Source organism: Micropterus salmoides, unplaced genomic scaffold, assembly GCF_014851395.1.
Source record: "Micropterus salmoides isolate LMB-PRFRI ecotype aquatic unplaced genomic scaffold, ASM1485139v1 Ms_hic_scaffold_16, whole genome shotgun sequence".
Lineage (NCBI taxonomy): Eukaryota > Metazoa > Chordata > Actinopteri > Centrarchiformes > Centrarchidae > Micropterus > Micropterus salmoides.
Genome location: NW_024040707.1, coordinates 3,975,282 through 4,002,889, shown reverse-complemented (window position 1 = coordinate 4,002,889; position 27,608 = coordinate 3,975,282). Strand labels below are relative to the sequence as shown.

Here is a 27,608-nt window from a genome sequence, read left to right as displayed (position 1 = left end):
AGGCTTTAATACCCTTGTACCCTGATATAGGGAAATGACAGACTGTATATAATGTAACATTTTGTTAAAGGGCCCCTGACAGTTTTGTACTGAACTTCTATAAGTTTTGACCCGAATTTAAAAAAACATGGGTTTATTTAGTATACTTTCATATAATGAGCATTTTTACTAAAGTTTGTCTGTTTTTGCTCTAGTCTCTATACGTAGTGTGGTTTTTATTCCTTAAAGCCCAACCAGGGACAAGCTTGCAGCTCTGCATTTTATTTCAGTGTAACAATGCCTACATGTATCGTCCCTGTCAAATTAATGAGCCTAGCTAGCCTAAATACCTCAATCTGAGGTTATCATTTCACATCACAGAATCAATGGTGGAGGAAGAGAAGTATTCTTTACTGAAACGTACTCACAATGCTGTTAAAAATGCTCAACTAAGCCAATACTATTTGGTTCAAGTCAGCACTGAAAATGTTGCGTAAAACTATAATCAGCAAAATGTACCTAATGAAGTACTCGGTGCAGTAAAATGTCCCACCGTTAATTTTTTTTTTTGACTCAATACTATAAAGCAGGATTTTACAGCTGTGGATGTTGAGCTGGAGCTCTTTGAACTATTGTATAATATAGCAACTAATTTTCCTTACAGATTCATCTTATTTTCTCAGTTGATTGTGTGCAACCAAAAGCCCAAATCTTGACTTTAGTAACTATAAATTTATATTAATCATGAAAAGGAAGAGCAGCAAATCGTAACATTTGAGATGCTGAAAACATGAAATGGTTTTACAAGGAAAAACAGCAAATTTGTATAAACAGTTTAGTCATGAATTAAATACTCTTAAAAAAATCAAAGACACGTGCAAAGTTTGTCTGCATAGATTCTGAAAATAAAGCTCCAATTAATCAAACAATTATAAAAATATGAAACCTCAATCTTCACAGATGTCTTTATTGGGGTCACATCAGCAGCACGACACAGGACCTCATTCAGGACCTTAAATCACTTATATTCACTACAAATCATCAGAACAAAAAACAGATTTCACATTGAGCAAATTTCAGTGCACATCAGTTGAGAAAGCTTGAAAAATAAATACTTCATGTTAATAATCACAGGAAAACTATTCAGAAATGAAAAATTGAATAACCATGAAGATTATTCACTCACAACTATCTGACTTTCAAAGGTGTATATTTTAGTGGTCCTTTTTCATGTTGCTGCATTGAGATGATCTGAATCGTCAGCTTGTTCATCCAAATGTCCCTTTGATCAAGAATACAGGAGTTAACAGTGTGCCTGTGATCCCTTTATTCCACAGCTACATTTCACTTGTCTACCCACACAAACACAATTGTAAACGCACGCAAAACACAATGTGTCACAAATAAATATCATTTTATAATTTGTAAATTATATTTGTCCCTTTATGTACAGTTGTATCCCTTTCAAAGGGAACATTAATCCACGACAGCCTAAAAACTAGCCCCGGATTGTGTGCTAGCAACACTTCCCACTGTTCTGATTGTAAATCTACAGTCCTTCCAACCATCTGCTGCACAACAAGAGTTTTAACCCTTTTCTCAAGACTCTGTTTCCTATACAGGTAGTTGGAAATTTCATGTCTTTGCATCCAAAAACATAGTAATGCGTTATTTTGTGTGAAAGTATAAATAGAAAGTCAAATAAATATGGACAAATTAAGATATTTTATAATTTTGGTTCATAGTGTGTAAACTAAATCCTCCCTTTTTGGGCCACTTGAGGGCAGCAGAAACAGCAGCTGTGAACACATGAATCACCTTTTATGTTCAACTTTATGTTAACAGTTACAGAGCAACATGATCTTTCATTTGGAGTTGTGCTTGAATGTGAGTCCTCCTGAGGGAATTACCAGGCTCTTTAGCTGCTCCACTATGTTCACCAGTTGGTCTCCAACTGTTTGCTTCTCAGCAGGTCGTGTACGGTGGCTTTGTACAGCTTCGTCTCTGATGATGATGCTTTGAGAGCGTCAGTGAACCGGAACAGTTAAGCTGCAGCCGGTCAGATAAACAAGGTGAGCTGTAGGCTCATCACTACAAGAGATTCATTTCATACATTGTTGTTAAAAGAAATTTTGGTTATAGCCTTATTGAGCAAAGGCGCTTGTCATTTCCTGCTTCCGTCTTTGTTTGGAAACAAAGTCGCAACTTGGGAAAATAGTGAAAAATCTTTGTGCAGCAGACAAATATTTCAGGTTAGAAGAGAGTTTCGGGGAAGCAAACAACAAACTGGAGCTGCCTGAAAACTAGATTCTTCAGTCTGAGGAAGTGGCTTACAAACGGACACATGCAGTGATGAAATAAACCCTTATTTTGACAACACCACTAATTAGTCTGTATAACGCCCAACTACAGATGAACAGGGAGGAATGTAAAGGGTGGGAATGGAAGCAGTAAGAAGCACTGGAGGGACAGAAAGGAGGAATGATGGAAAATGAAGTCACAGACTGCAGGTGTGCGTTACTCCGTTTGGGGCACAGAGATGGCCGGGCCCTTGGGGTCATCAAAACGGTCCATAGTGTGGAGCTGCATGATCATGTGCAGGCCGTAGGTGAGCACGAGGACCATCAAAAGACTGGTTATCAGACCCATCCAGATACCAGGAGAGAAGAAGCCTGCACAGTCGCTGGCATACGAGAACTCACTGCCGGTCACGTTAAAGCCCTGGATCTGTGGAGGCAAAGTTCAAAACGAGGTGAGGTTTATGACTTTGTTCGCAGAAACAAAAAAGGCGTGACGATCGAGTAGTGGATAAAGACACATGCCTTTGGTGTGAGAGACCTGTGTTTGATTCCCACTGTCCCTGAGCAAGACACTTAAATTAATAAATGTAAAACATGTCTGTGTGCAGCTACAGTTACTTCTTTGTCTAGGAGACTTAAAATGATTGATACCAGTTTCATCTGTACTATACCTGTGGAGCTTGAGCTGGGAGTGTATTAGCCTAGCTTAGCATTAAGACTGAAAGCAGGGGGAGTGGACACAGGTAGACTGGCTCTCTGGAATTCAAAAAATATTCCTTCCAGCACCTTTAAAGCTACTGATTAACTTGGTGTGTCTGCTTTGTTTAATCTGCACACAAACAGAAATGTATAAGTTTTGGTTTGACTGGGAGTGACGCGGGAGAGACGTGAGGCAAAGTATGATAGTGTTCTGAAAACAGCAGGAAGTTAAGTTGCAGTTTTGCTGCTGACCGTTTATCAACCCAGGCTGCAGCTGCAGCAGTGGCTGAGACACAACTCCTGGAGGTGATTAAGGTACTTTAAAACTCTTAGTGTCCGATTACCAAAATTTGAGCATTCAGAATCATTACACAGTTTATTCTGAACACAGACACATACTTTTAGATTCAGTGAGACTCACACTACCATCTTTATCAACGCCAGCAACTTTTTAGGTTTCCTTCACTATCAGTTAGGGGTTTGACAAGATCTTGTACCACAAGATCTCGCGAGATTAATTTATGATGATGATATTTCTCGCTGTGACGAGTGTGACGTAGCTGGTAGGGATGACCCTGAATAGTTGATGCTTCGATGGGCGGAGCCTGATTCGACTATCAATCTCACAGTCGAAGCTTCGCAGCAAACGAGGATCATGCCATTTTGGCGGGTGTTTAACGTCTGATTTTACATACACCTACCAGTTTTCTCCAGCGAATCAATAACGTAATGCACAGCCGAGTGAAGAGCAGGTAGACTTCTTATTAAATGATGAAGTTTGGTAATATTATGACTTTTCTCTGGACATGTCAAAGAACACTGTGACTTTGGCACCTTTTCACTTGAAGTGTCTCATCACACCCCTACTATCAATAGGTACGTTGCAAAACAGGAACTGCTAACAGTTAATTCAGCATAATTTTTATGACGCCAATTCACCAAAATGTAAACAAAAATAGACTACAAAAGGGTTTAAGGTCACTGACTTACCTGAAAGTCTTCAAAAGAGACCTTCCACTGATTTGCTGGATCTTTGGATGAGCGTGGGATCAGCAGGGGCCAACGGAAGTTGGTGACGGACTCACAGCGGTACGAGTACTCAGCAGGGGCATAAATGTTTCTGCTACCGTTAAATGTGGCTTTGGTCCCGTCGTACTCCAGCTCCACGGCGTCTAGCGTGAACCAGCGGCGTGCAGACACCTGGTAGTGACGCTGGCTCATGGCAAAGCTGGACACACACACACAGACACGTTTTTCAAGGCTGCAGAGGAGATGGTGGTACTTTGTACTATGCATTGATTCAAGTCCGTTAGCTTTGCCGAATCAGTGTTGAAGGCTTAAACTAAATTACCAGTTAAACAGAACCACAGATATAGAATTTCATGTGTTTTATGTACAGTGTGTTGTGCACTCACATCAGTTTGAAGCTGCGATGACCGAGGACATTCTCATAATTAAGAACCAACCTGCAAAGAACCAAAAATTACATGAGAAACAGGAAAAAGAACAATTTTGAAACATTTTATACAAATCATTTGTAAAAGCCACTATATGCATGATGAGACCAGTTATGGTGATGAAATAAATGTCTTTATTATCTAACTTTCAAGTTCCAGCGAAAAGGAAGCAGGAAATGGTACTTCAAAATAAAACTGCTGTTCCCAGTACACTCACTCCCTCTGAGGCTCTTACCGTTATTACTAACGGCTTGCCAAAACGCCCAGGATGTGAAAATGCACAAATCTTATAAATCACCGTTGACACGTCACACTGAACCTGTTAAACCTAATACGAAAAGGATTCGGCCTCATAATCACTGCTTATTTATTCTCAAGAAGCTGCTTCGCTTTTGGAAGTACCTCGATTTGGTTTTGTCGCAGCTTGAGCCATGAAGTTTCGGGCTGACACCTTCCCCAAAGGTAGACGGAGTCAGGTCATGGTCTTCCCAGCGACCACTACGAAGGATGCGCACAGTCAGACTTTTTGCCCACAGGAGGATACAGGTCTCTTCGTCCTCCTGTACAAAGAGAAGAGGGGAGAGGTCAAGAAACTACAATGTGCATCTCTTAATACTTCGACTTCCTGTCTGTGGCTCTCAGCTCCAAGCCCATCGGTTTGGAGGAAATACTGAATTTGTTGGGATGAATCCACATGTGGTGCTCTGGTATTTGGGGCAGCAGGATGGTGTTTATGGAGCTCTATGACTGAGAGGTTTTTTGTGTTTTCATGGGATTATTTACAATAAGAAGCTGATAGGATCTCCAGATTCATCTTTTATGGACAAAAAACAAACAAAACAGCAAGTAGGAATCAAATGTGCAATAAAGTCATTCCACCTTAAACTCCACTGGAGCGTAGAGCCCAGCCTTCTCCTTGATCCTTCGCTGCCTCTCTCTTTCTCTCTCCCTCTCCTTATATCCACCTCTAGCCTGCAGGAGGGAGCGTCCTCCACCCAGGCCCGCTTCCATAGAGAGAGATGCCGCCTCCTGTAAAAGAGACAACTGGATCAGAAAATATGAATTAAACGGCTGCAGAACGATGCATTGTTTATTAACCCTCAAAACACATAACACTGACACACAGACTCACCCTGGAGGGCCGCAGGGCTGTGTAAATGGCTGTGTAGGGGACAGACTGGGTCTTCATGATGCTCAACACCTGACCAATAACCTCATCTGAAAAACAAGTTGTTCATATGTTGGCATGGCATTACCCAGCCAATGATCACATGCAAAACACTGAATAAATGGAGTAGAGAAAATTGTCAATCTTATGCTTTGGGCTTCCGAGTCATCAGAGGGGTTGGACAGGTTATATGGCAGACTCACCGTTTCCACTGAGAATCTCTTTTGCAGACATCAGATCAGCTCTGCAAGAATCAGACAAGGCAACAATGAGATGTTGACAATAAGGGGAAGGAAGTGAAAGACATTATTTGCACAATTAAAATGAAAAGAGCGAGAAAATAAAGCACCATTCGATCTGGGTTTAATTCTCTTGGGGAGGTTGAGCTGGTCAGCCTGTGATTTAAACCTCATCCAAAGGGAACGTCCTTGTTTTTTTAAAAAGGATCTCAGAGTATCAGCTGTGAGAAGAGCTGCAGGTCTTTCTACTTTTTTTATTTTGTGTGTGAAAACGGAGTAAGTGAAAAGATATTTTGCTTATCTTTAAAAATGGAAACACGCCAATACCAACATGCATATTTGCGAAACAATATGACAACAGAAAAAACTAGACAAGACCCCGTAAAAGCTTATCAAATAATGTCAGCTACATGTCAGCACTGCTTTTCTCTTCCAGACTCATTTTTTAAACCTAAATTTACATTTTACAATTTACAGTTTACATTTTGGCAAATTTTCATACTTGTTTGCAATGAGCCCATAGATGTACAGACAACTATGATTGGATTACTTTGATACTGAAGTTCTGAAGCATCTTTTTCCTGATTTCTATGTGAATTTATGGACGTTTATTCTGGACGGACGACAGAGAATGATACGTATCATGTCTGTGTGTTGCCATGTTTGCATTCTCTGTGCTGAGAAAGGCCTGCTGGTTGTGGTTTAAACCATGTTATTGGCATAACAATCAGTAATAGAAGTAGTTATAATTGTCTCTCTCTGACTGTGTCTCCAGTGCACGTACCCGATTCCGTACGGCAGCCTGAAAATCAGCAGGGCGGGTGAGGAAGCGTTGAGTCTCAGCTGGCTTAGTGTCTCAGGGTCCATGTACAGAGGAGAGGTTTCTAATTGGTCCTGGAGCTGGCCAATCACTGCATTGGAGGCAGGCCAGGACACAGCAGGTAACACCAGAGAGGAGGACGAGGACATCAGGGCCCCCTGTGGCACACGAGGGACAAAACACCAACCAGTGACATTTACATAATAACCTAATAAAAAGTGAACCAAACACGCTCCCGTCTTGTTACTTCTAACATCGACGGGATAAATACAGATGAGTGTATGAACATCACATTGATCAACAAATACTCTTACCTCGAGGTTGGGGAAAACACTGTCCTGCTTGTTTCCAAAAGCCCCTCCATACATGGTGAAGTCTTCTATGCTCATCTGGTTTCGAGACAAGGACAGACGATCTCAAAAACGCAAATACAAAATTCTACCCAAAATGTACACAAAGAAATTAGAAATCTCACTGTTATAGTGAACACTTGAAGTTAAATGACGTCGTTAGCAGGCTGAATGTAAAAAATGCTTCTTTCAGCTCTACAAATGCGGCGTTCTGAGGTTTGAGTTGCTATAAAATGAAATTGTGTTGTTGAAAGCAAAGGATTTATTTTAAGACATAGCATTGGGCATAATTTTTGAACTGCAATGTCTGTTTTCACTTTTTTATTTGACATTTTTTGACCAAATAATTCATTCATACATTAAAAAATGTCAGATTAATTAATAATAAAAAATAATTGGTAACTTTCAGGACTGACGCTGATATTTGGCAGCCTTGGGCAGCTTAACGGATTGTTCATGCATTACAATTGGCATGCCTCTACACACACAAAAAAAAAAGAGCTAGCCTTCTGAATGAGATTTTGTTCCATCTAACCTGTAACAGGAAGCCTGACTGTGTGGCACATGAAGTGTTTTAACCACATTTACCAACATTTAAATCCTGTATACCTGTAATGTAACAATAAGAATAGAGCATTTAAAATGTGTGTACCTTGTCCTGAAGGAACAGCACTACATTTCTTGGGCCGACGTTCACAGCTTTCTCCAGGTAAGAGGCCAGCTGCTGCTGCTCGACGATGTGACCGGCTGTAGGAGGGGACTGGCTTGGTAGGGAGATCCTGGTGGAGATTCAAAGCAGTGGCAGAAGAAGTGTTCAGGTCATACACTGAAGCAAATAAAGCCAAAGAATAATCTAAAAACCCTAAATGTCCAGGACATGCCTTCAAGATCTTACTTAGATAAGAGCACAAGGTGTTATCAGCAAAACTTACTTACAGTAGCATAAGAAAAATAATCCTTTATGCAGAATTTTAAAGTGTAGCTGTTCAAAGTGGAGTGATTTTTTATTTACAGATTCCTTTCCTTTCTGTTTTGTTGGGCATCATATTATATAAAATGATCATATGTTTTATCAGCTCCGAATATAGTGGAGAAAAAAATATAAAGTAGCATAAAACGGAAATACTTACATAAATTTAAAGACAATAACCTTAAAATTATACTTGCATACATTACTTGAGTAAATGTACAGAGTTACTTCCCAACACTGACTAAAATACACACAAAGTGAACAACAATGTGTGTTCTGTTAGCTCCAGTCTGTGCCTCTCATGTATAACCATTACACTCAACTCACTGGGTTAAATGTACTTTGTTACTTTCCACCACTGGATACAGGTGTTTTAGACAACAAGGTTTTTATGTTCTAAATTCATTAAAATATTCCCTCCTACTACCAGTGGTGCAATGTAAGTACATGTGTGTATTTCCATTTTATGCTACTTTATACTTCTACTCCACAAAAGGTAAAACTGAACTTTTACTCCAACAGATCTATTTAACAGCTATCTGTGGTAAAATATAAGTACATTTACACAATTACTGTGCTTATTGTATACTTGAGTATTTTAATTTGACTTTTTACACGTTTAGTGTACACATTTAACACATTTAGTGCTTCAATATTAAACTAACTACTATAGGAGCATGTACCTAGAATGTGCAACACAATGATAAATTGCAGAACAATACTAATAATATCAAATAATACAATAAATGATTAATACTATAAAACTCTAACAGGAGCATTTCTGCCTAAATAATAATTTTAATTCCTTTAGCAGATAATGCATTTGTACTTATAATTTAGTTACTAGGCAAGGCGCAGTGAGGCAGGCCAGCTGTTTCTCTCCGTTTCAAGTCTTTATGCTTGCATTGTACAAAAACAGCAGGGACATAATATGATTTCTGGCTACCTGGTTAGGAAATACAGACACATCTTGAGAAGGAAACACAAAAATGGGATTTATCGTGCAGAAAACAGAATATTTTTTCCATCCAGATGAAAATACCTTCAGTAAACTTGGATGCTTAGCTCTGTGACTCCATGGTAATGCATGAGAGGCACACACTGGGGATATTTGTTTAGTATATAAAATCCCAGTCTGAAAAAAATACAATACAATTCCCTCTGAAATGTAGAGGGGTAAAAGTAAATTACAAGACAAGAACCTTAAAAATGTACTTGAGCACAGTGCTTGAGGAAATGTACGGTGGCCCGTAGGTTTCAGGCCTAAGATACAAAAGCCACAACACAAATACAAACGCTGTTGAAAAAGGATGACAGCACAAATTATCCAATGTAGATTTTCCAGGCAGGTGTCATGTGGACACGTTTAGTGATTTTAAATAAACACACTCCAGTAAAATGTCACCGACCAATCATAACTGCTTACCCGTGAGTCCAGGTGATTGCACCTGACATTCATTAGGATTACAGGAAATTCTCATGTTACGCTTCCTTAATTTAATTACTCAACCGCAGTCTATTTTGCATTTTATTCATAACATAGCAGAGAACTATTGAGGTTAACTCACATCTTAATAACACCAACCAACACAGAGCTAACGTTAGCTAACGTTAACCGTTAACCGAAGCTACTAACGTCAGAGAAGAAGAGCGTCAAACACCCACTGACCGGCGGAGCAGCCTGTATTATAAGGGGAAAAAAATAACCAAACTCAACATTACTCACCCCTCGCTTGTCCACAGAATAAGCGGCACCTGTTCATCGCAATTCCCCGTGTTTAATAAGCTTAATAAACCGAGGAAAACGGCCAAAGACGCAGAGATGCGGTGGAGGTGCATCGTCCCTTCCGTCGCCATCTTTAGAATCCCTGACAGCAAGGTGACGTCGAGTGGGGTCACGTGACGCGGGGATGATGAAGAGGACGCTCCTCTGCAGCACTTTTCTCTCCTCACGTCCTAAATATAAAACCTTATAACAGAAAAAATCTATCAGACACACAGAAATTGCCCTACTTACTACGAGAAATGTGCAAATGTCAAATCATTGCAGCAGCATTTATCTCCTCATAATGCCACCAGCTGATAACCAGAGGAAACTCAGACTAGACTAACTAACATTAAATGAAGTAATTGTTGTTGTTTGTATAAACTTACTATAATATTATCATATTATTATTATTTTAATAACTGTTCCTTGGAAAATTGATACTGCTTGTCAAATAGCAAGACATGTGCGGTGGAGGTGTTTTTAATAGATATATATTGTTTTTAGTTTATTTATTTAGTTTTTTCTCTTTCTTTTGTTTAAAAAATGTCATTTTATTGTTTATTATTTAAATATATTTATTTTATGTGAATTTCTGCTTTGGCAACATTGCTTACCTCAACATTAATGCCAAGAAAGTTAATTAAAATGACTACTGTGAAGCATGTTGTGGGTGACCTGTCCCGAAAAATTCGGAATTATGAGTTAAGATCCTGTGCTGTTTGTTTTAGAAAATTAGCTAAATAAAACATTAAAAAGCCCTTATCGTGGAAACAACTGCGTTATTATAGTCACAAACAAAGCGTGAGTGCTCGATCCTCCTTTTTGTTTTTTTTGTGTAGATGAAGATAGTAGAAGTTGCAGTTGCGAGTGTTGCTGCAGGCACCCACGGAGAAGGAGATATCTGTCGTGATTTACACAGTTACATACAACACGGTTATTGTCTAATAAGAGTTTTAGCGTTGAATTTTAATTTTTCATGTATTGGGGTTTTAGTGTTCAAACTCCCCCCCGAATTTCACCTGTAACCATCTGTTCAGTGGTGGAGGATGTATTTAGATCCTTTACTTAAGCGCAGTGGAAAAATACTCAATCTGCAATTGGAAATTTTACTTTAGTAAAAAGAATATGAGTTTAATCAGGAAAATGTACTTAAAGTATTAAAAGCAGTAAAATGTCCCCTGTGGCTGTTGTACTATTATATTTATTCATCATCATCATTCTTATTATTACATTATTATCCCTTATGCATTCATGTAAAAGCAGGATTTTACTGCAGCACTTGTTGAGCTGCAGCTCTTTTGAACTATTTTGTATCAGATTGGAAGTAATGATTATTTTCATTATGGATTACTCTGCTGATTAGTTTCTCCATTAACTCACTGATTGTTTGGTTTATAAAAACATCGTTAATTTAGCAGGCCATTTCGAGGTATAAATATTTACTAAAATATAATACTCATATACTTATATGCAAAATCATAATCTGAACTAACAACTAAAGCTTTAAAAAAATGTATTGGAATAAAAACTACACTTATTCTAAAATATGTACAGTAGGAGTAGAAGTAAAATAGCATAAAATAAAAAGTTCAATAATTGAGTAAATGTAGATATATTTCATCGATGATAGATTTTAAATTGATCTACTAGAGTAAAATTTTACCTTTGAAATGTAGTGGAGTAGAAGTATAAAGAAGCATAAAATGGAAATAAAATGGAGCTCTGGGTAATGTGTGACGGCATTTCTCACTATTTTCAATATTTTTATAAAAACTCACTATATAGTGCTCTACAAACAACTCGATGACACAAAAATGTTAAACTAAGATGGAGACCCTGCTGTCTGCATGGGTTCATATAACCAAACAGAGATCTGAAACATGAAACCTCAGTTCCCTCCCTTGTTTGTTCTCAGGAACTTTATTAAACAAATATTAAAGTAAGAAGTCTTTTGTTCTGAGATGATTCATTTTTCACATTAATGTAATTTGATTATCTGTAATTATTAACGTTTTGTCCATTGGTCTGTTGCAACTGACAAGGAAGTCATCCGACTTTGTCATTGGTGACTTGTTTGCACAAGGAGAAGCAGTTTTTATACCCCAACACTATAAATAGCCAGTTTCTGTTCCACCACCATCATTGACTTTGATCATTGATTGACTTCACCGCTTTAACTCAATCCAGATCTTCTGACAGAATGCTCCACTCCAGACTCAGCATCACACTGTGTAAGTATACAACAAACTACAAGGTAGATCTGTTTATCTTTATACAGCACAGGGCTTCATAATGAGATTAAGTTGTAATTCCCTTAATGAGACTGAAGAAATTATAATTATGTGGATTTGTATTAAATCATTAAAAAAGATTTTTGTTTTCTTGCTGAAAACTTGCTGAAAACTCTCTATTATACTTAATTGGAGTAAAAGCAAAATATTCTCAGGCTTTGATATTAGAGTAAGAGATAATAAAAAGATAATAAAAAAGTTACAATTGCCAATATCTGCTAATAACAAATGTCTGCATTGTATGTTTTTTAAAATTTGACATACATTTCTTAACTTTTTATTCTATTTTAATAGAACAGACCTCAAACTAAAATTTTAACTGACATTTTGTATAAACTTATAAGCACAATGATTCATTCATTCAAGTGTCAAGAGTTAATATGTAATACATTCTGCAGAACATGAAATGATTAATAAAGGATAACAGGCATAAGTCATCTTTTACAAATGTTAATACATTTGTTAACATGAGTTCAACTGTCAAAGGTTTCTTACAAGTAATTTAATAAAATCAAGTTTCAACAAATGTCACAAGAATGAACACCACAAATATCAATAATATGATGTATAGTTTATAAAATAATTAGTAAATTATTAATTAACTATTAATAAAGCCCTTAGTATCAAACAAACCCTTTGTAAAGGGAACCTGATGTCAAATTGTCTAAAAATATATCTCTCTGCAGGTATTAATTGTTATTCAAAGATGTAACGTTCAATTGACCTGTGAAAGATTTCTGTGATTTATGGTGTTGTCATTAACTCCCAGAACATTGTTAAACAGGATTTACACAAAAGTTACAAGACTGAAATAATAAACTTTTAAAAAGTTTTTCTTTTCCAGTGTTGGCAGCAACGTGTTTGCTTATGAGAGCAGGTAAATGGATGTTTGAATTTTGTATGACAAGTTTAGATTATACTTCCATAATGATCCATGATTCTCAAGCTTAATTTTTTTTTACAACTACCTTCTCACTTTCTTCTCACAAACAACCTTCATTTTCATTTTTCATTTTGTTTTCTTCTCCTTCATTCTCTTCACTAATCCTTCTTCTTTCTGCCTCTGTCACATGCTCATCCTGCTCCTCTGCTAAGGACAGAAACACACAAACAGGACTGATATTATAGTGTTACGAATACCATCAAACAGACTTAGTGTTATTAAACAGTGTTAACTTATAGAAAGCTGAAGTCTTGACATCACGTCCTGTCCAGCCTTTGTTCCACCAACTTCTCTTGCTCAATGTAATCTCTTATCATCTTCATTCATAAGTGTAACATGAAGCGTGTTTCTGCTGTTTACTTTCCATAATTTAAGACAAATCAGCTCCACTGCAGTTGCTGCTATTAGATATCGAATCCTTTGTTATTTTAACAAAGTTAAACAACATCTGCCAAACTTCTAAAGCCACATTGTATCGAGGGAATAAAGTGATGATTTTAATTTTGCCACTTTCTGGAGTAACCGGACCTTTTCTCTGCTATTTTATTCATCCCAAAACTGTTTTACTGTTTCTAACTGAATGTTCATAGGAAGCTTAATTTGGTCTTTTTGGTTGTTATTCCACAACAACCGTGTATTTGTTCCATTATGCACAAATTATAGCACAAACCTTTCTTTCCAGGACATTCTGGAGCCCAACAGGTTTCCCCCAACTTTCCGACCACCTCATTCACAGAGAGAGTGATCACCTGTGATGACGACCTCAACGTCCACCGCCTGAGCTGTGGTATGACTGAACTCAAACAACTACAAGTACAAACAGCAGTACATACGTTGTTTTTTTTTTTGGCTGTGAGTTTTCCTCCATTACACCGTCCCTCTCTCCTTGTTTCCCTCTGTGTTGTATAACAGAGAGTGGAGTGATCTTTGTGCAGACAGCTCTGTATGGGCGAGCAGACAAAACGACCTGCAGTGAGGGCAGACCTCCACAGCAGCTTGCCAATACACAGTGTTCTCATCCGGACACCTTGGACATCATGAGGAAAAGGTACACTTCTAGCGGCACCAGCAGGTCAACGTTTTCATAAATGGCATTAAATAACTCAACTTAGATGATTGGCACCAAATGTTATGCATACAGTTATGGTCACCAGAGGATTAATCCGAAAGACTCCATGAGGTTGACTGTTTTTGCTTTAGGGAAATATCTTAGCAGCTATTGGATGGATTTCTATGGGATTTGATACTGATACGTCCCCAGGATGAATCGTAATAACTAACTGATTTCCTACCTTTTCTTCTAGCACCATCATAACGTCAAAATTTCAGTTTGTCCAATCTTTGGTCTTTGACATTCCCATCAGTGTGTCAGAAAATGCTTCCAAGAATCGGCATGCAAACATTATCAGCATGTTAGCATGTTGACATTAGCATTCACATAATGCTTTAAAGGTTTGGTGTGTAAATTTTAGTGGCATCTAGTGGGGTCCGCATCTTACAGCAAATAGCAACAGGATTGCAACCAACTGCTCACTCACTGCTCATCCCTCCCTTTGCAAGAGCGTAAGAGAAGTTTCCCAACACGATCTGTCGTCTCTTGTGCTAAATAATACCTGTGGTCTTCCATTGGTCCAACTTTCACTTCTCTTTTTACTTTGAACAAACCAGACAACTACTACTACTTCTTTTTCTTCTTCTTCGTATGTAATACATTTTATTTGTAATTTTTGTTTTCAACATAGTGTCGAAATGCGCTCTGTAGAGCAGCTGATCCAACATGGCGACTTCCATGTAAGAGGACCCACGGTGTATGTAGACAGAAATTACTTAAGTATATTATATTGTATTTCTGTCAGTAGTTCCTTCTAAATATTCCACACTGAACCTTTCTTAGAGCCTCATAGTGCCACTTGAGTGACTGTAGCTCCTTAGTCTTTGTGACTGACCGGCCCACTGATATCTGGCATTTTAAGATAATAGGCATCAGCTGATGCCTGTACTCACAAAGCGGGCCGACACATCTGGCAGCCTTGTCAGTATAGCTGCTGTGGAACAACTTAGCGCTAAACCTGGAAACGAGCTCTTCATACTTTGTGAGATTTAGATAGTGATGACCTGTCTCTCCCATTGTAAATTACAGCAAATCCAATCTACAACCATTAGTGTTAAACATTTATACTTTAGAGTGTAACACAGTTGAAAGACATCACTTCTGACAAACTGTACCCCACAAGTTATGTTACAATTCCTTCACACGTCTGCAATACAAAGCGTGATGTAAATTGCTTCTCATACTGTAGTCTCTTCAGAGAGATTTGTGATTCACTAAACCTGGAAACGAGCTCTTTATCTTTTCCCTGCAGATGTAATGGCAAGAGGGTGTGTGAACTAAACACAAACACCTTCCGTGCTTCTGATCCCTGCATTGGCATCTACAAATATCTGGACACCACCTACACCTGTCTCCCAGCATGTCAGTGACTTTTGTGCACGTAACTAAAAGTGAAGCAACAGTGTAACATGTCTAATGTTATTTATCTTTACTTTGACAGTCTTCAGCATAACATGTGAAAGGTCTCTGGCAAGCCTGCAGTGTGGTAAGATCACACTTTCTCTTTTGTTTTTGGTGGATTAATGTGATAAAGTTATATTTTCTATGCATTTCAGCATTCATCTGAATATTTTACCTTTTGTTTTTGTCAGATGAAGGGCAGGTTATACTTGTCTATAGTGCTGATTACGGACGTCGTGACCCCACCACATGCTCTTACCGACGACCTGTCTCTGATGTTCTAAATGTGTGCTCACTCCCCACAAGCAAAGTTGCTGAAAGGTACAGCTGCCCAGTATTCTTGTTAAACAATGGGGATTAATATCATCCACGTTAATTAATAAAAGCTCATGTAAAATCCATTTTTCCCAGTCTTCTGTGCAAATTCAAACCTGTATTCACTCACATCACTCTGCCTCCACAGCTGTAACGGGAAAAACAGCTGTACTATCAGAGCAGTCAACTCAGTGTTTGGAGACCCCTGTGGCACCACTTATAAGTACCTGGAAGTGGCTTACACATGTCAATGTAAGTAGCTGTTTCACTCTACTGAAGCTGATCTGTGGTCCTGAAAAGCAAAATATAATTGAATATGCAATATGAAGAAAAAGGGATTGTGACGAGATACAGTATGTCCACACCAAACTGACAGCAGCCTCTCTGATCATGAAAGTAATTCATTAAAGCACAAACACACAGCCTATAGAAATCTATTAAGATATGATCCATCAGGGGAGCTACCGTCTCGTTAAGAGGAGCCAAGCTCCCCCGTAGTTTGCACCCTGCCTACAATCTCGACCAGTCTTTTAATCGTAGATTTGTTTTTCTGGTGCCGAAATGTTTCTTGGTGTTATTAAAAAAACAAAACATCACTTAATTTCAGGTTAAAATGCGTTGTAACGCACATTACTGAGATTGTAACGGGTATATATTACCCGTTTTTTATATTACTGCGTTACAACAAAAAGCAATAGATTAATATAATTGTATTACTTTTGTAACGCGTTACTCCTAAAGGCTAATTTATACTTCTGCGTCAAAGACGTGCACCTCCTCCAAAATGTAACTACACGTCGAGTTGACGCGGACCGTAAGTTCTGTGATTGGTTGGCTGGGTAGCCTCCCAATGCCTCCAAGCCAACCGGAAGTACCCCGTGGTTTGAAGTAACTTTTAGTAGCAGCCAAAACGGCGGCTGTAACACAGTGAATCAATATATTTGACCGTCACAACCCGAGCGAAATGACTCGTTTCGCTATCAGAATGTGATCCATTTGGTCAATTTTACCCCCATTTACATTAGCGGAGGGCTAAACTGGAAGTTAGCCTGCTCGGCCGGCAAAAGTCAACACATGCTGTAGCGCTACTGCCGACTAGCGTTTGGTGGTGTAATTTCAGAATGACGGACACACCTACGCACAAGTATAAATGCATGGTTAGGTGCGTAGCCTACGGCGTAGGTACGCACGTAGACCCTACGCAGGAGTATAAATCGGCCTTAACACTGCTAACTAGTCTTTATCCTAGTGATTAAAAGCTCCAGAAAAAGTTAGTAAGTAGACCTTGAGTTAACATTGTTTGTCAAACTGCTATTTCCTGGTCAAGGATGAACTTTAATGCTCAGTGTGTAAAATGGTGGATTATAAAATGTCATTCTGCAGCAACAGAACAGGTTTATGCTCTCAGAAACTTAATCCATCTGTCTAAAGTCAATGTTTTATTTCTTATTTTGCAGATCCTGGCATTTAAACAACAAAACATCGCACTGTATGTGCTTCGAGTAAAAGGCATTCAGCAGAATGTTTTCAGTTTATGATAAAATGAAGTAATCAAGAAACCAATGAAACTATCAAAATCCCAAGTACACCATATAGCCAAAAGTATTTGGACACCCGAAAAATACATTTGCATTTTACATTTAGCTGATACTTTTATCCAAAGCGACTTACAATTGCTATACATGTCTGAGGTCGACTGCCTCTGGAGCAACTAGGGGTTACCAGGGACTACAGTCGAACATTAGCCTAGCTGGCTAAACTGGCACATTTACAGAAATGTTTATCAATGTGCACTGTCTCTATAAACTTATACTCTACAAATAAAATAAATTGTCTTGCTCAGAGACACAATGGTGGATGGGTCACAGTAGGGGATTGAACCCAGGTCTCTCACACCAAACATGTGTTTTATCCATTGCCCCATCAGCACCCCACAAATACACTCATGTAGTGGTTCACCATCTCATACCATGCTAGTCAAGTGCACTGTGGTAAGCTGTTTGTGGTAAGATGATTTAATAAGCCTTTGATTGAGTGATTGATTTGAATTTCTTTTGTCTCTGGTCTGTTCAATTTCCACCTCACTGTAAATAAAATTTACGTAGCATTGCCTCGTGTTCTGTTTCATTACACTGAAATATTATTAATGGTAGTTTAGTCCAATAGCTAATATTTCTGACTCTTATTTGTGTTGCAATATTTTTTGTGAATTTAAGTATTTTTGTTGTATGTACCACTAGCTATCTGTCCATGGTCAAAACATCTCAAACACAGCTCTTCCTCACTCCTTCAGACTGTCATTAGATACGACTCATGAAGTTTAAACATAATATCTTAAACAAAAATGTTTTTTTACAGCTCTGGTACATAGCCTAAAAGAAAAGGCTTTAATACATTTGGTCCATACTGTAGGTAAAAATACGTCGGATTATATAAATTAAATGTTTTATTAAAGGCCCCTCTGCTGATTTGATATTGCACTTATATAAAGTTTTGGTACTTATAAAGGTAATATCAAAAAAACATGGGTTTTTAGAATACATACTATCCTTACCAACCAGTAGAATCCTCTCCTATATCATTGCACGGTTGCATTTTATTTAAAGGTTCAGTGTGTAAGATTTAGTGGCATCTAGTGGAGAGAGTGGCCAGTCAAGAAATTTGGTTTCTTTAGGTATGTTAAAGAAATTATATCTATTTAATTATTCAGTAAACCATATATTACTGTGACTTGGCCACTGACAGATAACATGGAAAATTTAAGTAAAGAGTGTGAAACACTGTCACTGTTTCTGCACCACAGTCCATTAAACACCACACATTAGATAAAGTTTATACAAACATTGATAAGGGAAACACATTCATTCTCTCTGTGATGATGGACCATGCCAAAACCATCCGCCAACATTAATATCTGCCCCGCTGCCAGATTATGGTGCTTTGATAGTGTCAAAAAAATATAAATAAATAAATACTTTGATAGTGGTGTTGGAATAGATCTCAGTCATGGCAGCAACAGTTACTCACATAATCACTTCCTCTTTAGGGGTTTTGCCTACAAAATAAAAGCGTGAGAAGCAGTGGCGTTGCTATCTCTCAAGACAGCCTTGTTACTAGCTCTCACCTCTGCCAAGAGGGTGAGGGAGCTGTGTGCCCTGTCGGTTCATCCCAGCTGCATGCTGCTTCGTGGGGACCACAGTGCAGCGGTGTTAAGATCGAACCTCTCCTTTGTTCCTAAGAACATGTGGAGCTCGTTCAGGTCAAGGACGATACATTTGGATGCCTTCCACCCCCTGCCCCGCGCTGGGCCTAGGTAGGCGAGGCTGCATCTGTTGTGTCCTGTGTGCGCCCTAATGCATTATATGGAGCGCATGGCCCCCATTCGACACAGTGATCAACTGCTCGTTTGCTTTGGTGACGGTGCGATCGGTAAGCCTACGCGCGGGTTGAGAAAGACCCAACCTCGGTGGTCCGGGCTCACTCCAGACAGGGTGTGGCTGCGTCAATGGCCCTCGAGCGTCGAGGAGATTTGTACAAAGGCGTCGTGGTCTTCACCATGTCCGTTTGTGTGTTTTTACCTCTTGGATGTGTCGGGCTTCTTCTTTGTCAGACATCCCTGTAAGGGGTCAGGACAGTTCAGGTGTTTGGATCTATCTGAATCAGATCCCTCTTGGTCATGCCAAACCCCTAGCGGTCTAGTGACCTTCTGTGGGGTGGCCCACTGCCCCATCACTTAGGATGGAGGGCCTGTGGCTTGTGTTGGTGAGGTGAGCTGTGGCTTGTGGAGGCTGGGTGGACAGTCATCGGGCTCCACGTACTTTAGCCATAGAGTCCAGTAGAGGGCTCTACGATGGTGCCGTCTGCTGAAGGGGTTGTCGGATGCTGAGCAGTGAGGACCCCGCTATTTATACGGTACGCACGTACGGTAGCGTAACAGTTTTTCATAGGGTCATTTGTCCACTGCCAGTCAACCACTTGTATTGAGTCCTGACAGGACTATGGTGAGGGGTTCATTCCCCAAACAGCTAATTAGGTGTTGCTATAGGTTCCCCAAAAATAATAAGTAAAGGAAAGACTAAACATGACAATGCAAAAAAAAAAAACACTGTTGGGCTACAGCAACATTGTGAGTGATCCTCAGGAAAATAAAGAAGAAAAATATTTTAACGTCAGTAACTAATATTATGTTATGTTGACATGATACAGGATAATGTCTATGATCATCATCATGGTAAGTGTGACTGGTGGCATGGGAAGAGCAGATGAAGGAGGCCTTTTGTCAGAAAAAGGATCAATTTGAGGGCCTAGTAAGCGACTGTCACAGACAAGGCTGGAAGACAAGGTGCTTACCTGTGGAGGTTGGATGCAGAGGCTTCACGGGACAGTCTCTCTGTAGGGTATCACAGGCAAGAGGAAAAGGAAAGCAACCTTCAAAAGCACAGAGGCTGCAGAGAAACCCTCCAGATCACTTTGATCACCACTATCACTTTGAAAACTCTAAAATGGTTTAGAGAGTTTATTCATAAATACCAACTAAATGCTAACATATGAAAGACAGCAGTATTTACTTGTGGTCAATAGCTAATTGTTCAAACTAATTGCTAAAACGTAAAAAAGTAGTCTTAATATATGAAGCTACAAACCTGTACTTCTGGTGAGGAGTCCTTCGTTGTCCTTATGGTATGTCTCTGTGGTTTGTCGGTCTGGCAGGAAACCTTTTGCAGGTACTGACTGATGTGCTGGCCTGTATACAGGATACAGTGTGTACCTGTATCATCAACAGTGCAAAGACTTATGGAGGAAAACATTTATTACACAGAACATTTGACTTTGACTGTATTTTGGTTTGTGACATACAAAAAGTTCTATATGGAAACACCCAGTGAGACTCAGCGTTGGTTACAGTTACTCATTTTTCGGACGCTTTTATCCAAAGCGGCTTACAATTGCTAAACATATATGGCAGAGGTCGCACACCTCTGGAGCAACTAGGGTTTAGGTGTCTTGCTCAGGGACAGATTGGTGTCGCAGTGGGAATTAAACCTGGGTCTCCCACACCAAAGGCATGTGATAAGACAACCCATTTCAATGCAATGCAAGAACACATGAGCCCAACAGGAAAGACACAGGGCTGGTGACAGTATTCTTTAACTGTAATGGAGCTTCAGTATTGTCATGATGTATTGTTCTTCTTGTGTGCACACTTTGTCTTCGGTAAATATGATACAGGATTATACAGGAAGGATGAAGATTTTTCATTTGTTGTTACTGTGGTAAATATAACAATATTGATAATGATTTTAGAAGTCGTGTAATCTGCAGTTTAGATATTCTCTGTCAACAGGGTTTAATGTTTGCTTGGTCCTTATTAACTTACCTGCTTTATGATATGTTGCAGTTCTGCACATTATCCATTCTAGTTGTTTACACGCTAGCAACTGCACTTACTGTATATATGTTTCCAGAATGCAAGGAAATCTCAGTGTCTAGCTAAAGATGAAAACAGGATTGCACAAAGGAAGGAAGGATTTATTGCAGGCTCGTGTATTAGATTACATTAGTTTTAGCTAGGTGTACATAAACACTTAGTTGCCAGTTCATTATCTATATATTTTCTATTTCTAACAACATTCAAACATTTAGTCATTTGTATCCTAGAACAATGCTAGTACAGCACAGCTGTGCATCTAAAAAATTAAGTCTAAAATTCTATTCAAAATGAATCAGAAATAATACTGATTAAAAAATAGCATTAAAACGACTGAAAACGCACATCTAGTGGGCGTTCACGTACACTGGGCATGAACATGCCGGTGTAAACATGAAGCAGATGGTTTGGTCCGTAGTTACAGAGGATTTGGCGAAAGACTAAAGTACTACAGACGAAGAACCAATAATGAGCTGGGACTGTTACTGAATGTAACAGTGGTGTCGGCTATGCTTCGGGGGTGTGGCTTTGGTAGGAGCCCAGAAGGGAGGGGGTGGGAGTTTCGCTGTTGGATGCCTAGCAGTTTCTTAGTTTCTCAAACTTATCTACCCTGCCTTTGAGTGTTTAAAGCCCAGATTTTTCAGGGGGATGACCCCCCTAATTAATCAGTAGTAATTATAAAAATCATAATTAAGGGTGTACGCCACATTTCGCCCGATATCAGCTGGGATTGGCTTCAGCAGTTGATGATGGAGGGATGGATGTATTTATGGCCTATGATATTTAATAATTACGATGTAGCTCAGTGATTTATAGGTAAAATAAGTTAGGTTATAAGGTTCTTTTTAAAAAATGGCATAGCAAGGTAGCAACAGAAAATGAGACAGTTGATAGAGTTACTGTGTAGAGGTCATTTGCTGTTGCTTAATAGATGTACTGTGGGTAGACGGCGGTGGGGGTGGGGCGAGGGAGAGTGGGGCTGGGCAGAAGGAGGTGAAAACATGAAAGATTTAAGGGCTGGGCTAAGCTCGCAATGTTTCAAGAGCCTGGAAACTCCCCTGCCCCCCAACACAATAAATAGCAGGCGTCTGTTCCACCAGAATCACTTCAGCTCTTCAGATTGACTTCATCGCTTCACCTCAAACCAGATCTTCTGACACCATGCTCCACTCCAGACTCAGCACCACACTGTGTACGTACACAACAAACTACAAGGTCAATTTATCCATCTCATGATATTTGGGGATGTTTCCAGTCAGGATGTTTTTTATTGCTCCTCTGTAAGACAGACATTTTGTTTTCTAAAGTTTCCTTAAGAAATACAGCAGAAATGATAATTATGTGGGTTTGTATATAATCAGCACGATTGACTTTTGATTTTTTACGTAATAACTAATGTCTGCATTGTATGTTTTAAAAAAATAATTGATTCTACTTTAATAGAACAGACCTCAAACTAAAATTTTGCCACAATTAAATATGTATAACATATTACTCTGTGATATATCTGTCATAAGTTGTTATAAGCTCTTTTAATGGTTAATAAAGCATTTACTGATATTTATAAATAGGTTATAAACCATTTTGGTTGGACAGGTTGAGGGGAAAAAAACTCTGGCTGATGAGTCATTCAGAAAGTGTCAAAATTGAATAAGCAATCAAGTCTGCAGATAAAATATGATGTGATTAATAGACAGTCTTCTTTTACAAAAGTCAACACTTTCATTAATATGAGTTCAACTGTCAAAGGGTTCTTACAATAAGCTAAGTGTGCATTGCATGTTAATTAATTTAATGAAATCAGTTTAACAAAGCAAACGTCACAGGAACAAACACCAACACCTGTCAATATTATGATGTATAGTTTAAATAATTAGTAAATTATTAATAATAATTAGCAAATAATAAATAAGGCCCTTAGATTCAAACTTTGTAAAGGAAATTTTAAGTCCAATTGTAAAAAAATATCTCTGCAGACAGGCAATAATTGTTAGTCAAAGACATAAAGTTTAAATGATTATATTTTAATTAAACAAAACAAAATATTGACCTGTGAAAGAGTTCTGTGATTTATAGTGTTGTCATTAACTCCCAGAACATTGTTTACACAAAAATTACAAGACTAATAAACTTTAAAAATGTGTGTTTCTCTTCCAGTGCTGGCAGCAACGTGTTTGGGGTAACTGGATGTTTGAATTTTGTATTACAAGTTTGGAATATACTACCATAATGAATCATGATTGTTGTCATGCATCTTTTTTTTTTACAAATACATGAGTCACAGTTTTGCATTTTGTTCTGTGATTATTAATTTAACAGCAAATTAACTTCTCACACACTGACTTTTTTGCTCTTTGTCTTCTCACAAACCACCGTCACTTTCATTTCCTGTTTCCTCCTCCTTCATTCTCTTCACTAATCCTTCTTCTTTCTGCCTCTATCGCATGCTCATCCTGCTCCTCTGCTAAGGACAGAAACATACAACAGGACTCATATTACAGCCTTACAAATACCATTAAAGAAGCCACTTGACATTAGTGATGCAAATTTCCTCCCAGTTGCTACAAATGAGGCTTGAAATAGATGAAGCACAGCACTGATCACGCTTGCATTAGCTGTTCGCAGCTGTTTCATTCATGCTCACTGGCTCTTTCACCAGCTTTGTGGCTGTCAGCTGACTTGTAACATCCAGTCATATTCAGGCGGTGCAGCCATCATAACCCGACGCTATTAAAGGCCGTTAACATTAAAAAGGTGAAGACCAAATTGTCGCAATCAATGAATTCGCTCGCAACTGCAACATTTTTCACAATGACTTCAGTTTATCTGAACTTAAACCTGCTTATTTGACAAAAAGCAATTAGTCTTGACAGTGCTGACCTTTAAGGGTATGGAGACGTCAGCAGTTGTGATGCACCATCCACTCTCATTTAACCTTCTCTGTCAGCGTATAAACAGATCGACAACAGAGACATGCTTTACAGACAATTATCGAGGGAATAAAGTGATTTTTCTAAATTTTGCCATTCTCTGGTGTAACTGGACCTTTTTTTCTGCTGTTTTATTTATTCCAAAAGTTTCTAACTGAATCTTTAAACTTAATTTGGTCTTTTTGGTTGTTTTTCCACAGCAGCCATGTATTTCTTCCAATATGCACTAATTATAGAAGCTCAGCATGTTTCCCCCAACCCCCTCATCCGTAGAGAGAGTGATCGACTGTGATGACGAGTACAACGTCCACCGCCTGAGTTGTCGTATGACTGAACTCAAACAACTACAAGTACACACAGCAGTACACATGTTGGGTTGTTTAGGCAAAAAGCAAAATGATTTAGTTGTGCACTATTTGCTCCTGTTTTTAAAACTAAAGTGCCCACTTGTTTTAGGCTTTTTTATATGGAAGTACTGTAAATACTAAATATTCAGTAGGAACAGATCTGAGAGCTGCAGAGAAGCTGGGGGCGCTGGAACATATTGAGACCAACACATTGTCAGTTTCTGACTTTTTCATGGGATTTGTTGACGCTTCAGAAAAAGAAAAATATCTCCTCATCCTGTGAGTTTTCCCCTATTAAATTTGTTTTCCTCTCTCCTTGTTCCCCTCTGTGTTTTGTAACAGAGAATGCAGCCATAAGTGTGCAGACCGCTCTATATGGACGTGCAGACAGTACGACCTGCAGTGAGGGTCGACCTCCACAGCAGCTTGCCAACACACAGTGTTCTCTGAAGGGCACCTTGGAGGCTATGAGGAAAAGGTACAATTCAAAATTTGAATCTAGCTCCACCAGCAAGTCACTGTTTTAATTATAGCCATAAAATAATTCAGCATTGGATGACTGGCACCAAATGTTATACTACAGAGCCGTAGCCTTTTTAACTTCAATTAAAATTATACATAGGCTAACTTTAGGGCAATTGTATCAGGGGGCAATTTCTCCAAACAGAAACAAGCTAGAGTGATGACACTTAATCTGCACATGCTCAGTAGGATTCTCTCTCTGCCTGTTGAAAAGGAGCAGGATCATTTCACCTCAGCAGAAGTTTTTAACTAAATACTGATTTTAAGGTATGAAAGTAAATTTTTGGATGTACAGTAATTAATCTTCTGGTGTCTAAAGTTTAAATTACCAAAAATTTAAACATACATAGATTTCATCTCTAGGTTACTGATTAACAATTAACACTAACAAACTATGCTAATATGGTTGTGTCTAGCGGGCATACAAGATTTTATCATGGCTGCAACATCGGGGGCAATTGTAACACAATGTTCACTGATGTTCCAAGCCACATGTAAGCAGCTTGTTTGTCTGTGTTGACTACTTTTGTTAGAAAGTGAACATATTTCATTAAATTTAAATGTAAAACTACATTAAAAAAGGCTGTATTAAAAGAAATAGATTTGTTCTAGTATAAACAAATCATCAATTAACATAGGTTAACGTTCTTGTTAACGTTTAAAAGAAAGTGTGAATCTTATATCTTAATCTTAAAAGTAAAGTTCCTTTCAATTTCAGTTTGTCTATATAGTGGATTTAAAGTAGTTGATTGTATAAGACCCAGCAAAACCAAAGAAAATGACTAGTTCACTTGTGAAAAGCAATTTTATGAAGTTAGAACAGAGAACTTAATAATTTGAACCATATAAAAACATTCTTTAGCATTAGCAGCAAAGTAATTACTTTGAACTAGCCTAGGCTTTTACTTGACATACAGTGGGTTAATATAACTTCTTGCATTTAATTAAATATTATAGTATTTTTCTTATAAGTTAAAATATATTAATTATATTATTAATTAGTGCACATATATGTTTTTCTTGTATCAAAAGATGACTTGTGTATCTCAAGTAGTCTGTGAGTTATTAAGGAAAATGTAACGAAATGTTACAATTGCCCCCGGTCTCCCCAACCTGATAGGCTTGCATTTAGTTTTGCGGAGATTCTCTGCCATGTGAATTCCCTCCTGTTGATGTTCTGATAACTATTTAGATTCTGGAAACTCACAAACAGCGAGCAGTCTCTCTTCCTATGATTTGTGCTGCGCGTCGCGTACAAAAAGTTCAAGACAGTTCGCGTGTGAGGCGACCACGACGGCAACAGTTTCACGGGAACGCACCCAGTACACCTTGTGCTCGACCACTTCACCTCACTCTAAAAGGGAAACTTGCTACTGAACACAGACTGTTTCTGCTGCTCCCAGATTAAAGAAAAATGTTTCTGCTGATACCTGCTTAGAAAAAAACCCAAGAAAACTGGACTCTTAAGTAAGTCTGAACGACCATCTTTGGTATCTTCACCTGAGGCCAAGTGTAAATGCTTTGTCAGTTTCCTGGGAAGTGATGAAAGGACATTGTAAGTGGGGGATAAGTGGTTATTTTTGTCTACAGTGCTTATTATGGACGGCGTGACCCCACCACACGCTCTTACCAACGACCTGCCTCTCAGGTCCAAAATGTCGACTGCTCAAACCCCACAAGCAAAGTTGCTCAAAGGTACAGCTGCTCACTTTTTGTGTACATGTTGTCTATGAAGACAGTTGAAGGGGGTGATGATGGCGTGGTGGATAAGACACATTTCTTTGGTGTGAGAGACCTGGGTTCAATACCTATGACATATCCACCAATGTGTCGCTAAGCAAGACACTTAACCCCTAGTTCCTCCAGAGGTGTGCGACCTCTGACATTTATAGCAATTGTAAGTGGCTTTGGATGAAAGTGTCGGCTAAATGTAAGACTCTCAGTTGTCCAAGGTGTGTTAAAATCAAGGGCACATACTATGTTAATCTTCTCTCAGATGACACCCATATCTCACATTCTTCTGTGCACTTTCAAACCTGTATTCACGCTGTAACGTGAAAAGCAGCTATACTATCAGAGCAAGCAACTCAGTGTTTGGAGACCCCTGTGTTGGCACTTATAAGTACCTGGAGGTGGCTTACACATGTCAATGTAAGTAGCTGTTTCACTCTACTGAAGCTGATCTGTGGTCCTGAAAAGCAAAATATGCTTTAGTATACAATACGGAGGAAATGGGATTGTGACAAGATACAGTATGTCCACATTATGCTGTTAGCATACTGCGAAAACATTAAATAAGGAAAGCTCATTCAGTAAGTTTGTGTTAAAGGATCAGTGTTTTTTCTACCTACAATACAATATGATGAGAACATTTAAGATCACACAGATGTTTCTTTCTAACATAACCCTTTTTTGGATTCTTTTTACAGGAGAAAATACCTGGGCAAACCACACAGAGGTTACAATGGTTATGAAATTTTTGCTTTATTGTTTATTCAAAAAGTATGTTTTCACTTTTAATATTTGAAGAATAAAGGATTTTACAATTGTCAAAGGTGACGCTGTCTCCG

General features: G+C 38.6%; 2 protein-coding genes across 3 annotated transcripts; one reads left to right on the top strand and one right to left on the bottom strand.

The window, feature by feature from the left end:
- Window positions 1–921: 921 nt before the first annotated feature.
- On the bottom strand, window positions 922–9,865 carry atp6ap1a (ATPase H+ transporting accessory protein 1a). Of its 2 annotated transcripts, none has more exons than XM_038721711.1 (11): window positions 9,709–9,865; window positions 7,665–7,791; window positions 6,977–7,051; window positions 6,627–6,820; window positions 5,807–5,847; window positions 5,568–5,653; window positions 5,315–5,479; window positions 4,838–4,995; window positions 4,394–4,444; window positions 3,969–4,206; window positions 922–2,706 (listed from the first exon to the last, which is right to left on the bottom strand). In XM_038721711.1, exons 1-11 carry the CDS (start codon window positions 9,837–9,839, stop codon window positions 2,497–2,499), a joined length of 1,476 nt encoding a protein of 491 aa, XP_038577639.1. In that variant the 5' UTR covers window positions 9,840–9,865; the 3' UTR covers window positions 922–2,496. The 2 variants fall into 2 exon arrangements, with proteins under 2 accessions (XP_038577639.1, XP_038577640.1); XM_038721712.1 differs by having other exon boundaries at window positions 5,315–5,464; window positions 9,709–9,864.
- A 2,044-nt stretch (window positions 9,866–11,909) lies between these two features.
- On the top strand, window positions 11,910–17,921 carry LOC119905031 (L-rhamnose-binding lectin SML-like). The gene is made up of 9 exons (XM_038721715.1): window positions 11,910–11,981; window positions 12,886–12,918; window positions 13,667–13,771; window positions 13,897–14,032; window positions 15,348–15,457; window positions 15,537–15,581; window positions 15,688–15,817; window positions 15,960–16,063; window positions 17,269–17,921. The coding sequence occupies exons 1-9, from the start codon at window positions 11,951–11,953 to the stop codon at window positions 17,280–17,282; spliced, it is 708 nt and encodes a 235-aa protein (XP_038577643.1). The 5' UTR covers window positions 11,910–11,950; the 3' UTR covers window positions 17,283–17,921.
- The last annotated feature ends 9,687 nt before the right edge of the window (window positions 17,922–27,608 follow it).